Below are 24,602 nucleotides of genomic sequence, written 5' to 3' on the forward strand. Positions count from 1 at the left end.
ATGACCTGGAAGTGAAGGGGACCTGCACGAACTCGAGAGTTTTGAGGGGCTCGCGGATTGAGACTGTCCGGGAGGCGATGCCTTACCCAAACCTCAATTCCAACGCGGTCTCTCTGAGGGGTTTCCTTTAAAGGGCTTCTCCTGGATTCATTTAACATTGTTTCGGAAGGCATGTATTGATTGCCTCACACTTGGCCGTAAGGGAGGGCCAGGCTCTGTTTTCGGGGGACTGGCGTACCAGGACTTGGGTGCACCCCGAGTTCCCCCGGCAAAACCATCACTTGCGCTTCCTGCAGACTGGCGGCTGCAGTACAGGTTGCCGCCTGGGTTCTAAAGCATTGCCATCTCGGACCCCGGGATTTAAAAATGCCAATAGGGGGAAATGGCGAAAGGGCAGGCGCTGGACGCCCGCGCATCCGGGAATATCAGTGGTAGGCGGTCAGGGTGGGCGAGAGCGGGCCTTCAGCCTCCCAGCCTGTGGGCCGCCACCTTTGGATTTTATTCGTGTCTGCATCGCAGGGGGGGCTCACGAACTACCCAGCAGTTGCCACCTTTTTCTGCCCCGTTACCTCTTAGCAGCTCCCACCCCGCCCCCGCCGTAAGCCCCGCCTCCCCCTCCGCGCTGGCTCCGCCCCCGGCCCCGCCTCTCCCTTTCGCGTCCCAGGACGCGTTGCGCGGCCCGGGCCGGAAGTCGGCGAGTTCCCGGGTGTGTGTCTGTGTCTGTCTGTGTCTCGAAGCGGCGCGCGGCCCGGGACAAACGCTGGGGAATCCCGTCTGAGGCGTCACCACTGTCACTGCCATCACCCACGGATCCACTTCTAGAGGGGAGTAGACCCGGCCTTTCGCCGGGCGGAGAAGATGTTGCCCCTGTCCATCAAGGACGATGAATACAAACCACCCAAGTTCAATCTGTTCGGCAAGATTTCGGGCTGGTTTAGGTGCGGGGTGCTCTTTTTGCGGGAAGGGGGTATCCGGTCGAAGGGGAGAAGGCCCAGACCTAAGGATGGCCCGAGGTCCAGGGCGGGAGCGTCAGGGACAGCTTCCTTCGCTGTGAGGAAAGGAGCGTTTGGACTGGGAGGGTCTTGAAAGGGCACCCAACCTCCGGGTCCTGGCACCGCTTTGACTCCCGCCTCTTCTCCACTTTTATCACTCCCAGGTCTATCCTGTCGGACAAGACGTCCCGGAACCTGTTTTTCTTCCTGTGCCTGAACCTCTCTTTCGCTTTTGTTGAACTACTCTACGGCATCTGGAGCAACTGGTAACCAAAAGGGAAAAGCAGGGCGGAAGCAGGGGGTGGGGGAGACGAAGCCCTGTTTGCTTAGTGCCACGTAGCTCCTCACCAGGAGGTTCAGGTCTTGCCTTTGCCATTCAGCTCTGCTGCTGAGTGGCTTTCTCAATTCCACACCAATCTGGAAAGGCTACGTTGAAGATCCGGGGCCCATCGAGTGCAGTAGCATTAAGATTTGGGTCCCGCCCTCCCACCCCTCCCGTCAAACAACAGTGACAAGTCTCCTTCATTTTGGCTGATAGTCCTCCTTGACTACAAACCTTAGCTTTGCTCACTTTCTTGAAATCGGGAGAAACCTGTTTCCTGCCTCTTTGGGGGTGGGAGTGTTCCTTGCTTCCCTCGTGGGGGAGTGGCATTTGGTTTTCACCCTTAAGATTCCGAGAGGGAATATCTGAGATGTTCAGCTTAATTTATTAGGTCTTGGGGTGGGAAAGGGCTTTATAAAGGGTATACCCAGAGAAATATGTTACAACTGTCTCGTGATTTTCCTCTTGATTTTGACTGCAGTAGAAAATCCCATATAGTTTTCTACAAACTTACATCTCTTGAATTGATGGGTTTGTATGTGCCATCTTTGGGTTTGTTTGGTTTTGAAACTTCTTTAGGAAGAGTAAAATTCAGGGATTCTGTAAGTGAAGCACTGTTTGGGTATTTGTTGTTGAATAACGTAGGGGCTTGTAAAATTCTTAAGCTAACAATAAGGTCATTACACTTCTAAGTGTGCTGAGTGCTCTTTAAATCTCACACTCATATGAGAATCTGATAAAAACCAACACTTAAAATTTTATATAAAATTTCAGGGTGATACTGTGTTCCTTGAAATACCTCTTGAACCGCAGCTTAAGAACCCATGCCATTTATGCTTTATTTTCTGTTAATTAGAGTTAGTCTTTTTTCCTTAGTCCATTTTCAGAGAGACTTTCTGTCCTTGATCTTAATCTCTATTAAGAATGAACAATGACATTAAATAAGATCACCATTTTTTGTGACATTTACATTTTTGTGTGAAAAAGTGGACTTCTTTTCAGTTCAGATGTCAACTCAATTTTATAAAAAATACTCAGTACATTATGAAGGTTAGTGATTTAGTCACCTCTTTAAAAGGCACATTGAAAGATAATAAAATCTTAGTATACATAATAACCACTTTAAATTTTGGGGGAAGCTGATATAGGTATCCTATAATAGGACTGTCCTTCGATATATTGTGTATAGTAAAAGCACTATGATGTATTGTAAATCAAACTTTATTATAAATATACAGTATTTATAATTTATTTTTCTCTTCTTAAATTATGCCAAATCGTGGCATATGTACTAACTGTATCAAGACTATAACTTGGTTTGCATATGTACACTTTAGCTACAGTTACTTTATATTATAATACACTGTGGCCTTCCATGCATAAATTACTGTGTGAAATGTCTTGATCAAGGAAATAATATTTGAAGTGCCTAAACCACTTGTTTCATGGAAAGTTAAGTGTAAAGTGAATTTTTTATCTGTAGAGGTCTATTGAGGAAATTATAGTTGACCTTTGAACAACATGGGGATTGGAGCATGAACCTTGTGCAGTCAGAAATCTGTGTATAATTTTTGACTCCCCCCAGAACTTAACTTCAAATAGCCTACTATCAGCCATAAGCCTTAGCGATAACATGAACAGTTGATTAATATGTATTTTGTATGTTATATGTATTATGCATTGTATTCTTAAAATAAAGTAGGCTAAAGAAATCTTATTAAGAAAATAATAAGGAAGAGAAAATACATTTATGGTACTATAATGTATGGAAAAATATCTGCGTACAAGTGGACTCCAGCAGTTCAAGCCTGTGTTGTGCATAGATCAACTGTACTAAAAACCATTGTTTTCCAAGTCATTTGTCTACATGCATCAGTACACAAGAAAAACATCAGTGGTACATGACTTTTTCTTCTGCCCTTTAGTGGCTTGTTCTCCTGACCTTAGGATCTCTTTTCCTCCAGTTTACTCTCTCTGATTATGTTGTTTTATCTTCCACATTTGAAATCTAGCTCTGAACTAGTATTTGTCATACCTAAATCATTTAGTAGGTATTCATCATTATGTTAACTTCCATATCCATAACCACTTATTACCTAATACTAATTTTTTTTTAAGGATTTTATTTATTTGATAGACAGAGATCACAGGTATGCAGAGAGGCAGGCAGAGAGAGAGGAAGGGAAGCAGGCTGCCTGCTGAGCAGGGAGCCCGATGCAGGGCTCGATCCCAGGACCCTGGGATCACAACCTGAGCCCAAGACAGAGGCTTTAAACCACTGAGCCACCCAGGCGCCCCCTAATACTAATTTTTATCAGAGGATTGAGAGTCCAATACGTAGCTGTTGAAGCGTTGGCATATTTATAAATTGCTTGGGCCTTTTCATAATCTGGATTTCTATGTCTTATTCAGATATTACAGTTTTTAGTCCCTTCTGTTGACTAATCAACAGTTTCTTTATTTGACTAGATTATCTCTGTTCCTGAAGTTTCAATTACATTTTAAGTTACTTGAAAAAAAGACCTCACCAAAATTTATTTTATCGTAGTCATTTTTGTGTTCATTTTCATTCTATAAAAATTAAGCTTCAAGATGTGAACATGAAATGTCAGTTTTTTTCTATTATGGAATTAAAAGATGGATAAAACATGCTCTCTCTTCACAAATAAAGGTTTATGGAAACAGTTGAACTAGTTGCAAAAAATGTTAAATAGTTGTGTTTTTTATTTAGAGACTTTTTTTTTTAATTATTTTTTTTCAGTGTTCCAAAATTCATTGTTTATGCACCACACCCAGTGCTCCATGTAATACGTGCCCTCCATAGTACCCACCACCAGTCTCACCGCACCCTCCACCCTGCCCCCTCCAAAACCCTCAGTTTGTTTCTGAGTCTACAGTCTCTTCTGGAGACTTTATTATTTAAAGGAAGAACTTAGGCCATTTGGTTAGGTGTCTCATTCAGTTAGGTGTCTGCCTTTGGCTCAGGTCCCCTGACCTCAGGGTCCTAGCATCAGGCTCCCTGTTCAGTGGGAAGTCTGCTTTTCTTTCTCCCTCTGTGTGCATGCGTTTTTTTTCCTCTCTCTCTCCCAAATAAATAAATTAATCTTAAAAAAAAAAAAAAAAAGAAGAAGAACTTATGGTTGGTTTATATTTTTGATGGTGGGAATGTGTCATCAGTGGAAGAATAGCTAAGCCCTTTGTGTATTTTTCCACCATTAAATATCCACTGCTTTTTATTTTTCCACTAGAATGTAAAATTTATTAAAGTATCGATCTTTTCTGTCTTACTCAGGCACCTCCGTACATGGCACATAGTGTGCTTAATACATATTTGCTGAATGAAGAAGGAGGGAATAATGAATATATGGAATTAATCTACCTACACTAAATATACTAACTAGCCCTAGTAGAGGGGAGAAATCATTAAACTCCTCTTTTCTCTTATTCTTTGAAGTTGGTAGGAAAATAGTAGGAGTACCATATGTGATTTTTCATTCTGTAGAGTTCTCTTTCCTTCTAGCATTTTCATTGCTATTTATTGTTGAGTAACTACTAAATCTCAAATTAATATAGTATAAGTATGTTTTTTTTAAATTTTATTTATTTGTTTTACAGAGAGAGTAAAATAGGGAGAGAGGGAATATAAGCAGGGGAAGTGGGAGAGGGAGAATCAGGCTTACTACTGAGCAGGGAGTACAGGGACTCTGGGATCATGACCTGAGCCAAAGGCAGATGCTTAACGACTGAGCCATCCAGGTGCCCCAAGTATGTGGTTTTGTACAAAGATTAAATTCTTTCTGAAATTACAGAAAAATCTCCAAATAATGATTTCTTAAATAAGACAAAACTTTATTTCCAGGATGGCTATTAGAGTTCCAGCCATTCCTAGCAGCAGATTGTTCAGAATGGAGAGAAAAACTGGTAAAAAGTGTATATAGTGTCTATTAAGGTGATTTATCTGGACAGACGTAGAGCACTTTGACTTATATTTCAGTGGCTAAACCTTTATCAATTTGGTCATGCCTGGTTGCAAATGTCTTTGTTCCAGTCAAACAGGTATTCTGCTGAAAGTCAAAGATTCTTTGCTAGGAAAGATACTGTAGGCTCAGCAAGTGGGACTAGAAAGAGATAAGCTAGTTTGACTTCTTTTATAGATAGAAAACTGAGGCCCAGAGTTTTTTTCCCCTAGAGTAACAAGAGAGCCTAGAAGCACCTCTCATTGTTTTTGTTTTCATTTTTGTTTTTTTTTCCACTACACCACGATTTTTTTTTTCTAGTATCTCAGTATAGTTTCCTTTGTTCTTACTCTGTTTTATTTTATGTGTACTTCACTGTCTGTTAGAAAATTTAATTTCAGTAATATTTTTTACCAAGGCTATTACAATCATTTTCCCTTTAGACATAAAGGGAAATCATACAACTCTAAAGATAAATGTCTTTGTATTACCAAAGTAAATATTTGTTCAGGAAATGTTTTAGGCCATACCGGACATAGATTTGTTCCTATTTCTGTATAATATGTTATAGCATATGCTTGTAAAGTAACTCCTCAGTAAAGAAAACACCATTAATTGCATTTTTCTATAGAATTAAAACATGTGTATCTTAATCTTCTATCAGCTTGTCTCTCAAAAAACAACATTGCTTCCCAGTCCATGGTGATGACTTTTATTTTCCTACAGTTTTACTTTTCATCTTAAAAATGCAGATAAATATTCCATTTTGCTGAGAATTTTTTTAAGTAAGGGATTATATAATGGAATGTAGTGGAGTTGAGGGTTTTTTGTTGTCACTGTCATTAGTTTAACAATTTATACAAATGTCAGGATTCTGATTTCTTGGTAATAAATTGAGAGTTAAGTGTTTCTTTTCTCCGTTCCATCTAAGGAAAATCTATCTTGATTATTCCCTATATTCAATTTTTAATTAATCTTTAACAACTACTGTAAATATACTGTAGCTTGGTTACCAATAGACCTTTTTAAAAATTTTTTAGTATGGAAAATTTTAAACATAAGTGAAAGTAGAGAGTTTAATGAACCTCATGTCCCTTCCCATCACCCAGATTTAACATTTGTCGATGTAACTTATTCCATTTCCTCTTGCCTTTACCTTCCTTATGCTTTTACGTGTCCTACCACTGGATTATTTTAACACAGGTACCAACTGTAATTTCTTTCAAAAGAAATACTAATGCTTCAGAATGAGTGTCTAAAAAATAAGAGCCCACCCCCTTTTTAAAAAATATTACTCAATGCCATTCTCATCTTTAAAAATTGGCAACATTAGGGCGCCTGGGTGGCTCAGTGGGTTAAGCCGCTGCCTTCGGCTCAGGTCATGATCTCAGGGTCCTGGGATCGAGTCCCGCATCGGGCTCTCTGCTCAGCGGGGAGCCTGCTTCCTCCTCTCTCTCTCTGCCTGCCTCTCTGCCTACTTGTGATCTCCCTCTGTCAAATAAATAAATAAAATCTTTTAAAAAAAAATTGGCAACATTAAAAAATTAGCAATTTATTAATATCAGTTGTCTAGTTAAAAGTGTTCAGATGACCCTTATTATCTCATAATTTCTTTTTATAGTTGTTGTAATAAATCAGAATCCAAACATGATCTAATCCCAACAAGATCTATAGTATTTGGTGGATATGTCTCTTAAGTCTTAATTTATGGGCTTTTTTCTTCCTTCCCTTGTTTTTGCCTCTAGTAGACCTTAAAATCTTTTTCGAAAGTTTCTTTTGCTAAATGTTCTATTTACATTTATTATATTTTGCTTCAACGATCAGGTTTCTCTTTTGTATCCTAAGAAGTTTTCATTATTAAAATATCTTTAGAAAGTAGTCACTTTAAAAAAGTTAAAAAATCATAGAGAAACTGACAATTTTTAAAGATGAGCAGCACAAGAGTGCTGCTTTTAGCAACTAATTTTTCTTCATCAGGTTACATTTGGTATATATATCAGATACTGTGAAATACTCTCTGTGCTGTCTTCATTTATAAGGAAATTTATGCCATGTATTTTTTTTTTAAGATTTTTATTTATTTATATGACAGACAGAGATCACAAGTAGGCAGAGAGGCAGGCAGAGAGAGAGGAGGAAGCAGGATCCCTGCTGAGCAGAGAGCCCAATGCGGGACTCGATTCCAGGATCCTGGGATCATGACCTGAGCCGAAGGCAGAGGCTTTAACCCACTGAGCCACCCAGGTGCCCCTATGCCATGTAGTTTAAATGATAATTCAAAATAGGAAACATTTGCTAATCCTGAAGAGGAACAATTAAATTGACCTTCCTAAGGAGTAGTATTTTGATACATGATAGGTGAATAGAGAACTAGAAATATACTTTTTCATATGAGTTTGCCCACAGAGTTGCCGCTGAGTATTTTCAAATCATGATACCAGGTTTAAATAAAAAGACCATTTGCAATGCTTTAAGAACATGATATTCTTCCACTTTAGAAGAGAGAATGGTTTTTCAGGTAGACTCATATTTTACAGTATACTGAAAATGAAATAACATTTTAATGAAAATTAAAGTTACTTAAAATTTAAATAAAATTAAAATCTCATTTTGATGAGTATTAAAATTCCCAAGCTATATTTAAAACTCTTGAAAAGGGAACCTAATTGGTGTAGTATACAGAAGACATTCACCATCTTTCCCCTCTTAGGGCAATGTGTGATGTCCACTAAATATATTTAAAATAAATTTGTCATAAAAAAAGATAGTGTGTATTAATTTGCTAGGGCCACTGTAACAAAGTACCACAATTTCTAGTTCTGAAGACTCGAATTCTAAGATCAAGGAATTGGCCATGCTAGTTCCTTCTGAGGTCGGCCAGGAAGAATCTGTTTATGCTTTCTTTCCCTTAGCTTCAGTTGCTTTGCTGACAATCTTTCACATTCCTTGGCTTGTAGAAGTTTCATCTGATACTTTATCTTGACTCAGTGGTCTCTGTGGGTGCTGTCTGTCTCCGGGTTTCCCCTTGTTCTAAGGACAATAGTCATTGGATCTGGGCCCACCTTACTGACCTAATCTTAATGAATTACGTCTGCAGTGACCCTGTTTCCAAACTGGCTCACATTCTTAGGTACTGGAGATGTAGGACTTAAAATTAAGAATTTGGAAGAGGACACAATTCAACCCATACCAGGTTTTACTAAATATATGCATACATCTGTATATCAGTAAATATTTTTTAATTTATATTTATTTAGAATGAATACCCTGAACCTTCTACAACTAATTTATGGCCATTTAAAATAGAAATCACATATATAATAAAATCCTTAAATTAAGAAAGAAAACTGTTAAGAACTATGTATAGGGTGAAAAAAATAAGCCTACTAAATATGTAAATTAAGGTAGTTACTAAAATTGACTTTTAAATCTAGTTGTAAAATTCCATAAAGTTAAGGGAGGATGGGTAAAAATTTTCATTGTCTGGTTTTACTACAAAACGACTACTTTGTTTTATCAGTATAGATCATTTTCTGAAACCAAATTTTGAAAGTAACTTACCATATTAGTCCTTTGTCACAGCATAGAAAAAAAAATCACAAGCAATGTCTTTACTAGTGGTTTTATAATACAGTACAGAGATATTCATCAAATGGGTCTTTCATATTTGAAAATATAATAAAGTTATTATTTTCAGTGTTACATGACTATTAAGGTTCAAGTATTATAAGGTTCAAGTAGTATTATAGAGATCCAATTATTCAAGGAAAGTTTTTTAAAATAACAGATCTGAGGGGCACCTGGATGGCTCAGTGTGTTAAAGCCTCTGCCTTTAGCTCAGGTCATGATCCCAGGGTCCTGGGAGCCTGCTTCCCTTCCTCTCTCTCTGCCTGCCTCTTTGAGTACTTGTGATCTCTATCTGTCAAATAAATAAATAAATAATCTTAAAAAATAATAATAATAAAATAACAGATCCGAGAGAATTGAACCTTTACTGTGTCCTCCTCAGGCATCAGTTTTCTTATTTAGTCTTTATTTATTCCTTTATTCTCATTCTGCTTTGAGTTGGGTATTAAATGAGTACAAACAGTGCTTAAACTGTATTATGCATCTATATTTGAATAAAGTATACAAAGTTTAAGATAAAATTTAAGACATTTTCCAAAATACTTCTTGATGACTTGAAAGAGATTTACAAGTTATTGTATTTTGGGGGGCATCTGGGTGGCTCAGTCAGTTAAGCCCCTGACCCTTGGTTTTGACTGAGGTCCTGATGTCAGGACCTAAGATTGAGCCCTGAGGTGGGGCTCCATGCTCAGTGTGGAGTCAGTTTGTCTCTGCCCCTCTGTTCCTCCCCGCTGCCTGCCCTCGCTCGCTCGCTCCTTGTGTCTCTCTAGAATAAATAAATCTTTTTTAAAAAATTATTGTATTTTTTAATGTATTGTATTGTTTTACTTCATTTTCTAATTTTATAATTATTCCAGATTATGAGAACATTTTAAAACTACTTTTTCTACTTAGGTGAGGAATGGTTTTCACTTTAGTTTGTAGCACTTATAACTGAAGGCTCTGGTGTCTGGCCAAATTGTCAAGAGCTATAGGTCATGGTGGGAACACTAGGTATTATGAGATATTAGTAATTAATATAGGCATTTAATAATAATGGTAATAATAGGAATATTAATATAGCTTAATTGTGGCAAGCACTGTGATAAATGTTTCACAGATACTAATTCAATCATTATAACATTTATGACATTTTTATTTTTTTTATTTTTATTTTTTTTAAGATTTTATTTATTTATTTGACAAACATTTTTATTATTATCCTGTTTAAGTGAGGGCAAAATTGAGGTGCAAAGTAGTTAAGCAATTTGAGATTGTCAGAACTAGTAAGTCGTGGAACTGGGATTTGAACCCAGGTACTCTGACTTCAGAAGTAGTGCTCCTAACCACTCTGATACACCTTAGTTTTAAATATTGAGCTGTTGATATGCTTGCTTTCAGAACATTTCTATTGAGCTATCTTCAAGTTCACTGAATTATTTCTTTAGCTGTGTCCAGTCTTCTCATAAACCAGTTGGAAGAATTATTCAGCACTGATACCTTGTTTTTTATTTCTCCCATTTCCATTTAATTTTCATTTTTTATTTTTCAAAATTTTTTTCTTATAAGTATTTTATTTGAGAGAGAATGTGTGCATGCATGCATGTGGAAGCAGGGGAAGGGGCAGAGGGAAAGAGAGAATCCCCAGCAGACTCCTCACTGAGCACAGAGCTCCTCATGGTGGCTGGATCCATGACCCTGAGATCATGACCTGAGCTGAAATGAGGAGCTGGATACTCAAACAACTGGTGCCCTTCCATTTACTTTTTTTAAAAAAATATTTCATGGGCACCTGGGTGGCTCAGTGGGTTAAAGCCTCTGCCTTCGGCTCAGGTCATGATCCCAAGGTCCTCGGATCGAGCCCCGCATCTGGCTCTCTGCTCAGTAGGGAGCCTGCTTCCTCCTCTCTCTCTCTCTGCCTGCCTCTCTGCCTACTTGTGATCTGTCTGTCAAATAAATAAATAAAATCTAAAAAAAAAATTTTTTTTCAGGGTCTCCCGGATGACACAGTTGTTGAGCAGGAGACTCTTGGTTTTGGCTCAGGTCATGATCTCAAGGTTGTGAGATGGAGCCCCATGTCAGGCTCCCTGCTCAGCTTAGTGTCTGCTTGGAATTCTCTCCCACTCCCTCTGCCCATCCCATTCATGTTTTCTCTCTCTCTCTCTCTTGCATTAATAAATCTTTTTTTAAAAATCTCATATTTTTCTGCTGGAATTCCCCAGTAATTCATACATTTTGTTCACCTTTTCCCATAGATCCTTTAACATATTAATTATAGTGATGATAGTTCCAGTATCTGAGCCAGTATCTTGGTCTGGTTCTGGTGACTGCTTTATTCGCATTGAGTTCTTTCTCGTACTCTTTATCTTGAAATTTTTGATCAAAGGCTGGACATAGTGAATAAAAAGCTGTGGTTATTAAGATAATAGTATTTATAAACTAGAAATAGATATGCCTCTTCTGTCAAGGCATTATTTGGTTAGGTTTTTGCATGTGTCACAGAAGCTTTCTCTTCATATTCATGGCATTCGCACCCTCCCTGTTAGCACTCCCCCCAAGCTGTAGGCTGCTGTTTCTTATTACTTAGAGCTAGGTTTTTAGTGACAGCAGGGAGCATTCATAATTTAACCCTGTCTCAGTCTTAGGCAGGCCCTGTGAACCTGGCCTTGGGAGTAAGTTTTGTGTTGTTTTCAACATTTTTGCCCCTCTTGTGAAAGCAAAACTCTGCTGTGTACATGTGGATAGTCTCTGGTGAGAGTGAGTTTCCTGCTCTTTTTTCAGTGGTAGCAGAACATCTGCTTTGTGTTGGTGCAGAATTCTGTGTCCCTCCTTTAGTGACTTTTTTTAGTGGTTGCTTTAGTATGCATAATAGGGATTTTTAACTTCCCACAAGTATGTTTATCTTTTTTAAAAAACTTCTATTTTCTACTGTCCTAAGCGCTTATTGCCATTCATTTCACTTTTATGCGTTGAAACTCCATAATACAGTGCACCTGTGTTGCTTTATATCAGGAGTTAGCAAACTTTCTCTAAACAGCAGATGGTGAATATTTTAGGCTTCAAGGGCCATAAGGTCTCTCACAACTTCTCTATTCTACTGTTACAGCACAGAAGCAACGGTTGACAGTATATAAATGGATGAGTTTAACTGTGTTCCAGTAAAACTTTATTTACAAAAATAGGTGGTGATCTGGGCCATAGCTTGCTGATCTCTGCCTTAAATAGTTATCATTTTTTAAAAAGGGCTTTATTGAGATAATTCATATACCATACAATTCACTGATTAAGGTATATAATTAAATGGCTTTTAATATACTCACAGAGTTGTAAAACCATCACAACAATAAATTTTAGAATAGTTTTATTCTCTGAAAGAAGCCTTGCACCTGTAGCCATTGCCCTCTAATTCCCTTATCCCCTGATTTGCCCTAATTCTAGGCAACCACTAATCTACTTTCTGTCTGTATATATTAGCCTACTCTGGCCTTTCATATAAATGGAATCATAATGTATGATCCTTTGTGACAGGTTTGTTGTACTTAGCATGATGTTTTCAAGGGTCATCCATATTCTGCATGTGTGAGTATTCATTTATTTTTATTGCCAAATAATATTCCAGCAGTGTGGGAGAATTCTGGTTTCTCTACATCCTCACCAACACTTCTTACTGATTTTTTTTTTTTTTATTTAGTTATCAAAGTGTGGGTATGAAGGTGTTTCTCATTGTTTTGAATTGCAATTCCCTGAAAGGTAGTTAATGATGTTTAGTATCTTTTATGTGTTTATTGGCCATTTGTGGGTTTTTTTTGGAGAAATGTTTACTCAGGTTCTTTGTTCATTTAAAAAATTAGATGATTTATCTTGGGGCTTCTGGATGACATAGTTGGTTAAGTGACACCTTGGTTTTGGCTCAGGTTGTGATCTCAGGGTCATGAGATCTGGCACTGCATCAGGCTCCACACTCAGTGCAGAGACTGCTTAAGAGTCTCTCTCCTTCTACCCCTCCCTCTGGAGCTCGCTCGCTCTCTTTCAAATGAATAAATGAATCTTTAAAAAAAAGAAAGGAAGAGAGAAAGAAAATGGGTTATTTTTTTTTTGAAGTGTTTTAAGAGTTTTTCCTCCCTAGCTCAGACGGTGGAGCCCGCAACTGTTTATCTTACGGTTGTGAGTTCGAGGCCCCTGTTGGGTGTAGAGATTACTTAAAAACATATTTTAAGGGGCACCTGGGTGGCTCAGCGGGTTAAAGCCTCTGCATTCGGCTCAGGTCATGATCTCAGGGTCCTGGGATCGAGCCCCGCATTGGGCTCTCTGCTTAGCAGGGAGATTGCTTCCTCCTCTCTCTCTGCCTGCCTCTCTGCCTGCTTGTGGTTTCTGTCTGTCAAATAAATAAATAAGATCTTAAAAAAAATTTTTTTTTAAAACAGAAAAAGAGTTCTTCCTATACTCTGGATACAAGCCCCTTGTTAAATATATGATTGGCAGATACTTCCTCACACACATGCATTATCTTTTAACTTAGTTATTATTGTCCTTGGAGGAATATAAATTTTAAAATTCCAGTGATGTCCAGTCTGTGTTTTCTGTTTTTGCTGTTACTTGTGCTTTTGATGTCTTATTTATATAAGAAACTGTTGCCCAATCCAACGTGGTGAATATTTTAGATTTTATGCGTAGGTCTTTGATCTATTTTGGGTCAATTTTTGTGTATGGTATGAAGTAAGGGCAAAAACCATTTTTTGCATGTGGGTATCCAGGTGTAACAGTGCATTTGTTGAAAACACTGTTCTTTGCATCTTGGCATCCTTGTCAGAAGTCAGTTGACCATAAATGTAAGGATTTGTTTCTAGATTCTAAATTCTGTTCCATTGCTCTATAGGTTTACTTTTGTGCCGGCACCACACTGTTTTGATTACTGTAACTCTGTAGTAAACTTTGAAATTGGGAAGTTTGAGTCCTCCACCTTTGCTTTTCTGTATGAATTTTAAGAATATCACTTTTTTCAAAGAAGTCAGCTGGGATTTTGATAGGAGTGAGTTGTATCTGTAGATCAATTGGGGAAGTATTGGCATTATAACAGTATTGTTTTCTGATCCATAAATATGGATGTCTTCCCATTTATTTAGGTCTTTTTAATTTTTTCATCAGTATTCTATAGTTTTAGAGTATAAATTTTATACTTTTTTGTTAAATGTGTATTTTTTTTATGCTATTGCAAGTGGAAATTTTATTTTATTTTTTATATCATTCCTATATAGGAATACAGTTCATTTTTGTATGTTGATAACTGTGTCCTGCACCCTTGCCAAACTTATTTATTTTAATAGGTTTTTAGTGGAGTCCTTAAGATTTTATATATATAAGATCCTGTCATCGGGACGCCTGGGTGGCTCAGTTGGTTAAGCAGCTGCCTTCGGCTCAGGTCATGATCCCAGCGTCCTGGGATCGAGTCCCACATCGGGCTCCTTGCTCCATGGGGAGCCTGCTTCTCCCTCTGACTCTGCCTTCCACTCTGTCTGCCTGTGCTCGCTTTCGCTCGCGCTCTATCTCTGACAAATAAATAAATAAAATCTTAAAAAAAAAAAAAAAAAAAATCCTGTCATCTGCAAATAGTGATAGTTTTATTCCTTCACTTCCAGTCTGGGTGTCGTTTATTTCCTCCTAACTTCCCTTGTTAGATCCTCCAGTATAATGTTAAATAGAAGTAGTGAGAGGGGACAGCCTTATCTTATACCTGATCTTAGGGGGAAACATTCAGTCATTAGCCATTAATTGTGCTGTGGGGTTTTCGTAGATGCCAGTTAAGAATTGAGGAAGTTCTTTCTATTCCAAGTGTGTTGAGTGTTTTTGTTATGAAGGGGAATGTTAAATTTTGTCCAACTCTTTTGGCCCCTGTTGAGATGATCTTGTGGTTTTTGTCTTTTATCCTATTGATATAATGTGTTTGATTGATTGATTTTCATATATCGAACCAACCTTCCATTGTTGGGATTAATCCCACTTGGTCACGGTGTATACTTTTAAAAATATATATTCTTAGATTCCATTTGCTAGTATTTGTTGAAGATTTTTTATGTATATTTGAGAAAGATTAGTCTCTTTCATTTCTTGCAGTGTCTTTTGTCTCATTTTGGTATGCATTTTGGTATGAGAGTAATACTGCTTTTATACAGTGAATTGGGAAGCATTTCTTCATGATCTGTTTTTTTGGAAGAGTTTGTAAGGGATTGGTATTTATTGTTCTTTAAATGTTTGGTAAAATTTATGTTTAAAAAAATAATAGGGACCAAGGTTAATAGTATTGATGCCCAGAAATGTGCACACCTATTACTTTGTCAGGCCATTAGTGTGGGGGTTTTGAGTCTCTGATCAATAGTTGACTAGCAACCAGCCACTGACTTCAGATTTTTTGAGTGGCTTCTGTTTAGGGTAGGGCTTGGGGTCCTGGAGGATTTTTTCAGTGTTCTTGCTCCACTCTCAGTTTTCAGCAAGCCCTGCACACCTTGCCCCAGGGGAGTCTGCCCTTGCTCAGCTCTCGCAGATAGATTGCTATTGTTTTGTACTCTAGTCAAGGCTTTGGTTGCAGGGGAGAGAGAATTTGGTTCTCGTGCTGGAGCCTTATTTTTAGGCAGCCCCTTCATACTTAGAGCCAGAGTGGGTATTATTAATGTTCCTGCCCCTTTTCCCACCTCTCCCCACAGCCTTTTATCAAAAGAAGAAACCGTTGTCTTACCCTCTTCCAACAGCACAGACCTTTGCTTTTTATCAATGTAAGATCTTGGCCCAATGTGGCTTCAGACTTTCCCCCAGCAGTAGATGGCTGGGTTTTTCTCTCTCTCTCTTTCAGTGGCAGCTGACCTCTACCAGTGACCAGGGGGTGGACAAATTCCTGCCCCTTCTCCAGTAGCAGCTAGCTTTGTTTTTACCCCTCTTTCAGTAGAAGCTGTTTTTTTTCCCCCTTGAGCAAGGGTAGTTAGGATTTCCTTCTTAGGTGTTTAAAATTTGTCCTTAATATTTTTCTATATATGGTATTTCAAGGTTGTCTTTTTAGAAGATTAGTTCCTGATAAGCAGAAGGACATTGAGAGAATTTAGAGAAGGATGCTTACTATTTGGTTACTATTATAATATGCCAATATGTCTGTTCTTTTACAGCTTAGGCTTGATTTCCGACTCTTTTCACATGTTTTTCGATAGCACTGCCATTTTGGCTGGATTGGCAGCATCTGTTATTTCAAAATGGAGAGATAATGATGCTTTCTCTTATGGGTAAGACTTTTTAAAAACCTTTTAATTAAAGCATAAGAAATACATAAAAAATACAAATCTTAAGCACATGAATCTTCACAAATTGAACACATTTGTATAACTTGAGCCCTTAACCCGCCTGCCCCCCATCGCCTCCTTCTGGGTCCTTCCTGTGCAGTACTCCCTAACTCAGTGGATTCGTTTCACCTGTTTTGGAACGGTGTTTAATTGGAATCTAGAGCATGTACTTTTTTTTTGCATCTAAATTCTTTTGCGTTCTTTTGCTTAGAGATAGGACATCTTGGTTTACCAAAAATTTTTAAGTGAAATTTTTTGCTTAACCTATTTTGGGGGGATGGGGGAGAAGAAGAAACTTTCAGTATATAAAAATGGTCATGTTTCTTTTTTAGACGGATATTTTGTTACTGACTTATTTAAAGTTATCATTTCCTGATATGATTTTATATTATTTACCCTCTTCAAGCTATGCTTTTATGAAAAATGTTTCTTTTCGTACTCTTGCTCAATTTGGATAATTAGTCAAATATTGGAGAGTGTTTTTATGCTGGAGAGACTATATTGGAACATCTGGTCTCACTTCTGAGCCTAGTACTATTTAGAGGCAGAGTTTGCCTTTTGCCATCTCTGATTGGGAGAAGCAGTGGAGTGTCCAGTGTTTGATTGACTCTGCCTGAATGTTTTCTTTTTCAAGTTCATAGAGTATTTTGCAGTGTAATTATATTTATGTGTAAGCAGCACTTAGGGGTAATACCTTCCTTCTCTGTCTCTCCACCTTCTTTCTCTTTCCTGTTCCCCTCTCTCACCTCTTACTTGTTGACTCTTTCTCTTCTGTCCCCCTCCCTTGTGAGTGCTTTCTCACATTATCTCCTTTCTTCACTCTTACCTGTTTTCTCTTTCACTCTCATCTCCATCCTCATCTTCTCTGCCGTCTGTCCTGAACTCCCGCCTCCCTTCTCTTGTTTTTTTTTTTCCAGTTCCTTGTGCCTCTGCTCATGATCTCTCCCTGTTCCTCGGCCTTTCACACCCCTTCCTCTCTTTCTCTCTCCCACACATCTTTTATCTTTCTTTTCTCCTGTTTTTTTTTTTTTTTTTCTCTCTCTCTCTACCCTCGGCCACTGTCTCTCTCAGGCTCTTATTCCTCCTCCCTCTTAACTTCTTAGCCCTAGTTCTTTCTTCTCTTCCTTCCCCAGTCTCTTTCCTTTTTTCACTAATCCTCCTTCCGGAAGGTTCCCTTTCCTTTATAGTGTCTCTCCTTCTGTCCTACCTGCTCACATCCACAGTCTTATGCACACTGTTTCCTGTTCTCTCTTTTACTCTTGTTCCCTCACTGCTTCTTCTTTCTCTCCACCATCGCTTTTGTTCTCAAGCCAGAACGCATGCACTTTCTCTTTTATGTGCTCTTGTTCTCTTCAGATATTTATCGAGGGCCCATATGAGTCTGGCTCTTTGCTACTTTTAAAGATGAATAAAACATGGCTTCTGCCTTGGAGGAACTTGTGCTCTAATGAGGAAACAATGCTGTAAAAAATACCATAAAAACTGTACATTGTGACAAGTGCCAAAAGAAAGATAGATGAAAAAAAAAAGGAAAGATGAAATTCTGTGACAGAACTTGCTGATTTGGGGTATAACCAAAGTGATGTGGCTATTTGTAAGATTATTAAAGTGAGACAAAAAACACTAATACACTGTTTCTATTGAGTACAGTGAGGGATCTCTATATCTATAAATCCAAATAGCTCAGAAGAGAACATTTTCCATGGCATTATGCAATCAAAAGATTCCCAAGTGTATTTTGGATCATTAAAGAAAGATTGCATGTAAAGTTCTAATCCTATGTTGGAAAATTAGTAATTCATATGTACTATAAATAAAAAATCTGATTAGAATATTTTACTTAACAATTTTTCAGAAAAAAATTTTAAAAAGTATTCAGGATAAACAGTAGGTGACAATTAAAATTATCAGTACCTTAAATCTTAGGGTACTTGTTGTTTTCTATTTATAAAGCACAGTGTCCCATTCTAAGATGGTTTTTAGGAACAGCTTTGAATACCTCAGTATCATAGCTTTTAACTATTCAACTCTAGTTAATATAGGAGAGTGATATTCTTGCCACTTTTTTATTTCTTGTTTTGTCTTCTTGTTTGCTTTTTCTTTTGAGAAGGGAAAAATTAGTAAAATCTAATGCAGCATTTGAAACTATTAATAGTTGCTATAGTAGTGAGTAGCAGCAGTAGTAAAATGTAGGTACCAGTACATCAAAGTGACACCGAATAGGCTAAGCCTGGGGATGAATCCCTAACCGACCAGTTCAGTATGATCATGGCAGCAGACTGACTGGTAGAAGAGTAACAGGAGGAATATGAGAAGCAGAAGACTTTTCAGTATTTCTTTACAGAAAAGTCATCTTCCTGTCTGGTCACATTCCTGTTTTTGAAATAGCAATGCCAGCATAAAAGAATATATGTCTGAAAGGTAGATAAATGCACCTGTATATGCCTTTATATGTATGTACGTATCATTGAATCTTTTGTTGCCTTGGCTAAAGAATTCAGATACCGTCATACTTCATTAGGCAATAGCACTTTCATGAATGTGCTGTTTTCATTCCAAGACTCACTGTATTCAAGTAAATGTAGTCATTTGTAAAGGCAAGTATGTCTGGTTTTCACTTCAATCCTGCAACCAAGTTTAGCAAATATATTAAGCTTAATTAAGTCACTTTAGCCCAGCAGTTTATCAGAATTTATGGAGCACCTATTAAGCTAGGCATTAGAGACAAAAAGACACCTGGATAACATTCCTACCTTTGATCTTGAAATTTAATGGAACTCAAGGACAAAAGGCTTTCCATCAGGTATTAGCTATGGGAGTAGAAGAGTGGGCTAAAAGAAAGTGCTTTTCATTTTGAGGTTAGTAACCCTGCTGATATATTAGATCAATTCCTCAGTGTTTACTATGAAAAGCCAGCTGAATTTAATGAAAGTTCTCCTGAAAAATAAAAAGTCATATGCTTTGACAAATATTATGTAAATTTAATTTATTCGTATGTGTTAGAAGGTAGAAGTATGCATTATTTCTGAGTGGAGAAATATGTACTATGGTGGAATGGACTGACAGAGCAAACTCCCAACAGGACTGAATAGAATGCTTTTTAAATAGTTTGTTCTCCTTTCTTTAAACATAGTTCCTATAGTAAAAATTGTATTACCTAGAAATTGACATAGAAAGCTAGAAGAAGCAGTGTTTCTGATTCTCCTATTATATTGTTTAAGGACCAGAGTGATTAACTGCTGTCAGCACCCTTTGAATAATGTTAGGACGTGTAAAACTGCCAAGTTAAAGTTGTTTCTGATGACTTTAACTAAGCCAAATAGTACCTTATGGAAAAAATAAAATCTTTCCCCAATGCTTCACGCAGGTAGGAAGCAGAAAGCTTCAGAAGCCCATGGAGAAAAAGACAGGTATTTTTAACATAGTTTAATTAGTATTATGTGAAGCTAGAATGATTCTAAAAATAGGTAATTGAAACGTTTTTGTTTAATATATTTATCTTAGAAAAGAGTGATAGAAATATAAATCTCAAGTTATCTCTGGGGTAATTCAGAAATAATTTTATTTTCCTCCAGATCAAAGCTCCATTTTCCAAATATTTGAGCAGAAAGTTAGAAAACAAAAAAATGTAAGGAATTCTTAGAAAAAAGCAACCAGTAAGTTAGAAAAACCCCTCTTTCAAGTCCTTTTCTTCTCCTTTTTATCTTTAGATCCTTCCTTTGCCAACTTGTCTAGTCTAGTTTTTCCTTCTCCAGGGGCAACTTGAGATTTACATTTCTGTGAAAGGTCTTTCTAAATCTGCTTATTCTAAGAAGGTCTTTATTGGCTTGTAGAAATGGATGTATTTTGCAGTATTGTGCTATTATACATAGTTCATTATAATTAAATTCATTTCCTCATTTCTACAATATATGTAGAATAAAACACATTCTACTATAATACTAGGACTTTGCTGGCTGCTTATAACCATATAAATATGGTTTAGAAGCTCTGAATATGTATAAATTTATTATTTAATTTTTAAGAAATAATAATTCAGTTGTTTGCTTTGCTCTTCTTTAGGTATGTTAGAGCGGAAGTTCTGGCTGGCTTTGTCAATGGCCTATTTTTGATCTTCACTGCTTTTTTTATTTTCTCAGAAGGAGTTGAGGTATTGTAAATAATGATTAGACTCACTAAATTACATTTCTATAATGAAAATGTTTATGAACTAAAAATACATGTTACAGAGCTCTTTCACGCTATTAAATATTGAGGACAGTCTCAGGTTAGGTAAAATATTATGTAAAAGGAGCTTATAAAATAGTTGAAAAAATTAAGTATATGTGAAACTACTTGAAATTGAAAACAACTAAATGATAGTGCTTTATAGGCTATGGATGAAGTGTTTACTCTATGAAAAATAAAAGCACAATCTGGGTAGTGAGGTCTGTTGGAAAGAGTTCTTAAAAAAAACCTGAGAGTTTTGCCGGTGAATCTTTAATATTTGGTACAATTAAAAAAAAGGAAAGAGAAAATTGAAAGATCAGTGAACTTAAAATGAATGACAATATTATTTAAGATACCAAAGAGAGATAGGTTTTAGACGAAATAGTCATGCTTTTAAATATCTGGGTTTTTTATTTATTTAAATATTATAATATTTAAAAATAGTAATTATTACCTTGTCTACAGTAAGTGAGCACTGTTGTTTTTGTTTTTGTTTTTTCTCTATAAACTGTCTTGATTAATTTTGAAAATAATAAATTTTTAAAGAATGCTTTTTGTTTTTACCAGTTGATTAATCAGAAATTATATCAATGCTCTTTGTTTGTATTATGTGTTTTCTAGAGAGCATTAGCCCCTCCCGATGTACACCATGAGAGACTGCTTCTTGTTTCAGTTCTTGGGTTTGTGGTAAACCTAGTAGGAATATTTGTTTTCAAGCATGGAGGTCATGGACATTCTCATGGCTCTGGTATGATGGTTAGAACACTACGCTTCTTCATTTTTCTCTTTTCCCTCATAATTGTCATTTTTGAAAATTGATAAATTTTAAAGTTAAAGCCTATGTTGATTTTTAATGAAAAAAAATGTTAATAGACTTTTATTAATGTCTTCCTGAACCATCACTCCCCCTTCTCCATGTTCTTTCCTCTGAGTGCCATCTCAAGATTACACATGTTCTCAGCTTGGTGTGGATTCTTCCAGAACCCTGCAGCTGATCTGTTTAGTATGACAACATTTATATGAAACAAACAAATAAACGTAAAAACCACAAAACAAATCTAGTTCCTAAAAATTAGAGTGTATGTGGGTATGATTCATTATACCCTCTGTCTTTGAGATCTTTCTATTTGATATACATTAGTCTGCCTTCTCTTGTTAACATAAAACTCCATGGTGTGGGATACGATGGCTTTTTTAAACTGGTCTTCTGTGTATAGACTTTAAAGTTCTTTCCACATGAAGCATATCCTTGTGAACATGTGCAAGTGTTTTTCGAAAGCTGTATTGACCCATTTGGTAGCCATTAGTCACATGTGGCTATTTAAATTTAAATTATGGTTAATTAAATTTAATAAAATTAAAAATTCATTTCTTCAATTAGGCTAGTGATGTTTCAAGTGCTCTGGAGCCACATAGGGCTATCATATTGGATAGCAGATGTGGAACAGGTCTATCACCACACAAAGTTCTTTGCATTGCAATGTGCTGGAATATACATAGAGTTGCTGGAACACAAGAAACACAGTTTTTTAGTTTCAATAGACAATGGCAAATTGCCCTCCAAAATGACTCATCCACATTTACCCCAGCAATGAATGCCAGTACTGATTTCATCCCATTCACATCAAAACTTACTATTATGGCTTTAACACTGTTTTGTTATCACTTTGATAAAAATGTTATCTCATTTTATTTATTATTTCCCTGATTAGTAGTGAGGTTGAAAATCTTTCTGTGTTTTTAGGCCACTCAAGTTTTTCTTCTCCTAGAATTGTCTGTTTATTTTTACTTGTTTTTCTATGGTCTTCCTGTTAATCCATTTATAATAATTTTTATATATTTTGTATACTAATCATTTGTTTTTTGTGTTGCAAACATCTTTTCCCAATCTATGGTTTATCTTTAAATTTTTATATAGGGTTTCTTAATTTGGATGTAGGCTTAGTGTTTCTGTCTTACTTTTTTTCTGGTATGTTTTCTACTTTGTTTGAGAAGTTTCCTATTCCCAAGTCATAAACATATACTCATATTTTAATACTGTTAAAATGTCAGGGTTTTTTTCTTCATCCATTTTGTTCCTTCATCTGTATGTAATTTGTTTTCATAATGGGGTGAGTTACGACTTAACTTTGTTTTTTTTTCAGTGTGAATAAGCAGTTTTCCAAGCACCAATTATTAACCTGCCTTTTACCCCATTGAGGTAAAAGAACACTTTTAGCCTATATTAAATTACCTTTCAAAGTTGTTTGGGCTTATCTTGCTCAACTAGTTTTTTCATCAGCTTGTCAAGTTGTATGAGAAATCTTTTGGGGATTTTGACTGGGAATGCATAAAAGAATTTTTATGTCTTTTACTAAATTGTCTTAGCTATTTCGATAAAGATCTTTGTATTTTTTGGTCAGTTCATTTTTAGGTAATTGAATGTTTTTATTGCTATTAGGAGTAAAAACTATTATTCCTGCTTGTCTTAATGCATAAGTAGGACCTCTAGCACAGTGTTGATTAGATATACTTGGTGTGTATCCTTGTGTCCCTGAATGATCACCCAAGTAATTTAAAAAAATGCTGATGCCCAGGTTTATCCCAAAACATTTTTGTTAGAATCTCTGGAGGATGCCCCAAACATCAGCATGTTTTAATGCTCTCCAGATGACTTTAATGTGCATTCTTCTTAAGTCAATGAAGAATGCTACTGACATTTTACCATTTGGTCTGATGTTTATGGTCTGTTTCTAATGAAACTATTTTATCAAGTTAAGGATATTACTTTTTCTTCCTGCATCTAAAGTAATCATTTTTTCTCTTTAGTTAATTTAAAATTTGTAATTACATTGATAGTTTTAAGAAACTATCCTTAAGTTTTATCGTTAAAATATATCCATTTAGGTCTGCATTTAAGTGTGTGATGCATTTTCAGTCACTTTTTATATATGGTGTGAGGTATGGGACCAATATCATTTTCTTATATATAGATTTCTGGTTGTCTCAGCACCATTTGTTAAAGATTATCCCTCCCCACCCCACTGAATTGTCTTGGCATTCTTGTCAACAATCAGTTGATCATGAATGTGAGAGTTTATTCCGAATTCTCAAGTCTATTTCATTGATCCTATATGTTTATCCTTATGCTAGTATTCTACTGTCTTGTTTAATGTACCTTTGAGGTAGATTTCAAATTGGAACATAGGAGTTATCCAACTTTATTCTTCTAAGATAATTTTACCTATTCCTTACTAATTTAAGATTATTTTACTTACATATATTTCCATATAGGGGCTTTTGGATGGTGCATCTGGCTAAGCATCCAACTCTTGGTTTAGGCTCAGGTGATGATCTCAGTTGGGATCATGAGATCAAGCCCCGCGCTCTGCTCGGCACAGAGTCTGCTTAAATTTCTCTCTTCCTCTTCCTCCACTCACTCCCTCTGCTCATTCCCATGTGTGCATGTGTACTCTCTCTCTAAAGTAAATCTTTAAAAAATTGTTTTAAGATCAGCTTATCAATTTCTGCAAAAAAGGGCAGTTGGGATTTTGATAGAAATTGTATTGAATCTGTCGATCAATTTGGAAAGTACTGTGTCATGTTAGCAATTTTAAGTCTTTTTTTTTTTTTAAGTTATTTGTTTATTTATTTATTTGCCAGAGAGGGAGAAATCACAGGTAGGCAGAGAGGCAGGCAGAGAGAGGGGGAAACAGGCTCCCCATTGAGCAGAGAGCCCGATGTAGGGCTTGATCCCAGGACCCTGAGATCATGACCTGAGCTAAAGGCAGAGGCTTCACCCACTGGAGCCACCCAGGTGCCCCACAATTCTAAGTCTTCTGATCCATAAACATGGGATGATGCCTTCCCATTTACTATAGCTTCTTTATTTTCTTTCAACATGTTTTATTATGATTAGTGTACATGTTTCACACTTCTTAACTTTATAATTAGGCTTTTTATTGTTGTAGCTAATTGTAAATGTGATTGCTTTCTTAATTTCATTTTTTGATTCTTCTTTACTAATGTATAGGGTTACAGTTCATTTTTGGATATTGATCTTGCATCTTACCACTTTGCTAAAGTTGTTCAATATTCTAATACATTTTTAGTGGATTTTGTAGAATTTTTTGGTATCATGTCATCTGCAAATAGAGATAATTTTACTTCTTCCTTTTGCATCTGAATTTTTTTTCCTTGCTTAATTGCCCTGATG

At 36.6% G+C, this 24,602-nt stretch overlaps 1 protein-coding gene across 3 annotated transcripts in view; it reads left to right on the forward strand.

Annotated features, from left to right (window-relative positions):
• The first annotated feature begins 655 nt into the window (after positions 1–655).
• SLC30A7 (solute carrier family 30 member 7) overlaps positions 656–24,602 on the forward strand; it is an 88,206-nt gene continuing 64,259 nt past the window's right edge. The window contains exons 1-5 of one of the 3 annotated variants that reach the window (XM_059136861.1): positions 656–938; positions 1,157–1,258; positions 16,028–16,141; positions 20,261–20,348; positions 21,029–21,155. In XM_059136861.1, coding sequence (XP_058992844.1) covers positions 859–938; positions 1,157–1,258; positions 16,028–16,141; positions 20,261–20,348; positions 21,029–21,155 — 511 coding nt within the window. In that variant the 5' untranslated portion in view covers positions 656–858. The remainder of the gene's footprint in view (positions 939–1,156; positions 1,259–16,027; positions 16,142–20,260; positions 20,349–21,028; positions 21,156–24,602) is intronic. The other 2 variants (XM_059136860.1, XM_059136859.1) reach the window with 2 other exon arrangements.

The sequence above is a fragment of the Mustela lutreola genome, chromosome 10 (genome assembly GCF_030435805.1).
Source record: "Mustela lutreola isolate mMusLut2 chromosome 10, mMusLut2.pri, whole genome shotgun sequence".
Classification (NCBI taxonomy): Eukaryota; Metazoa; Chordata; class Mammalia; order Carnivora; family Mustelidae; genus Mustela; species Mustela lutreola.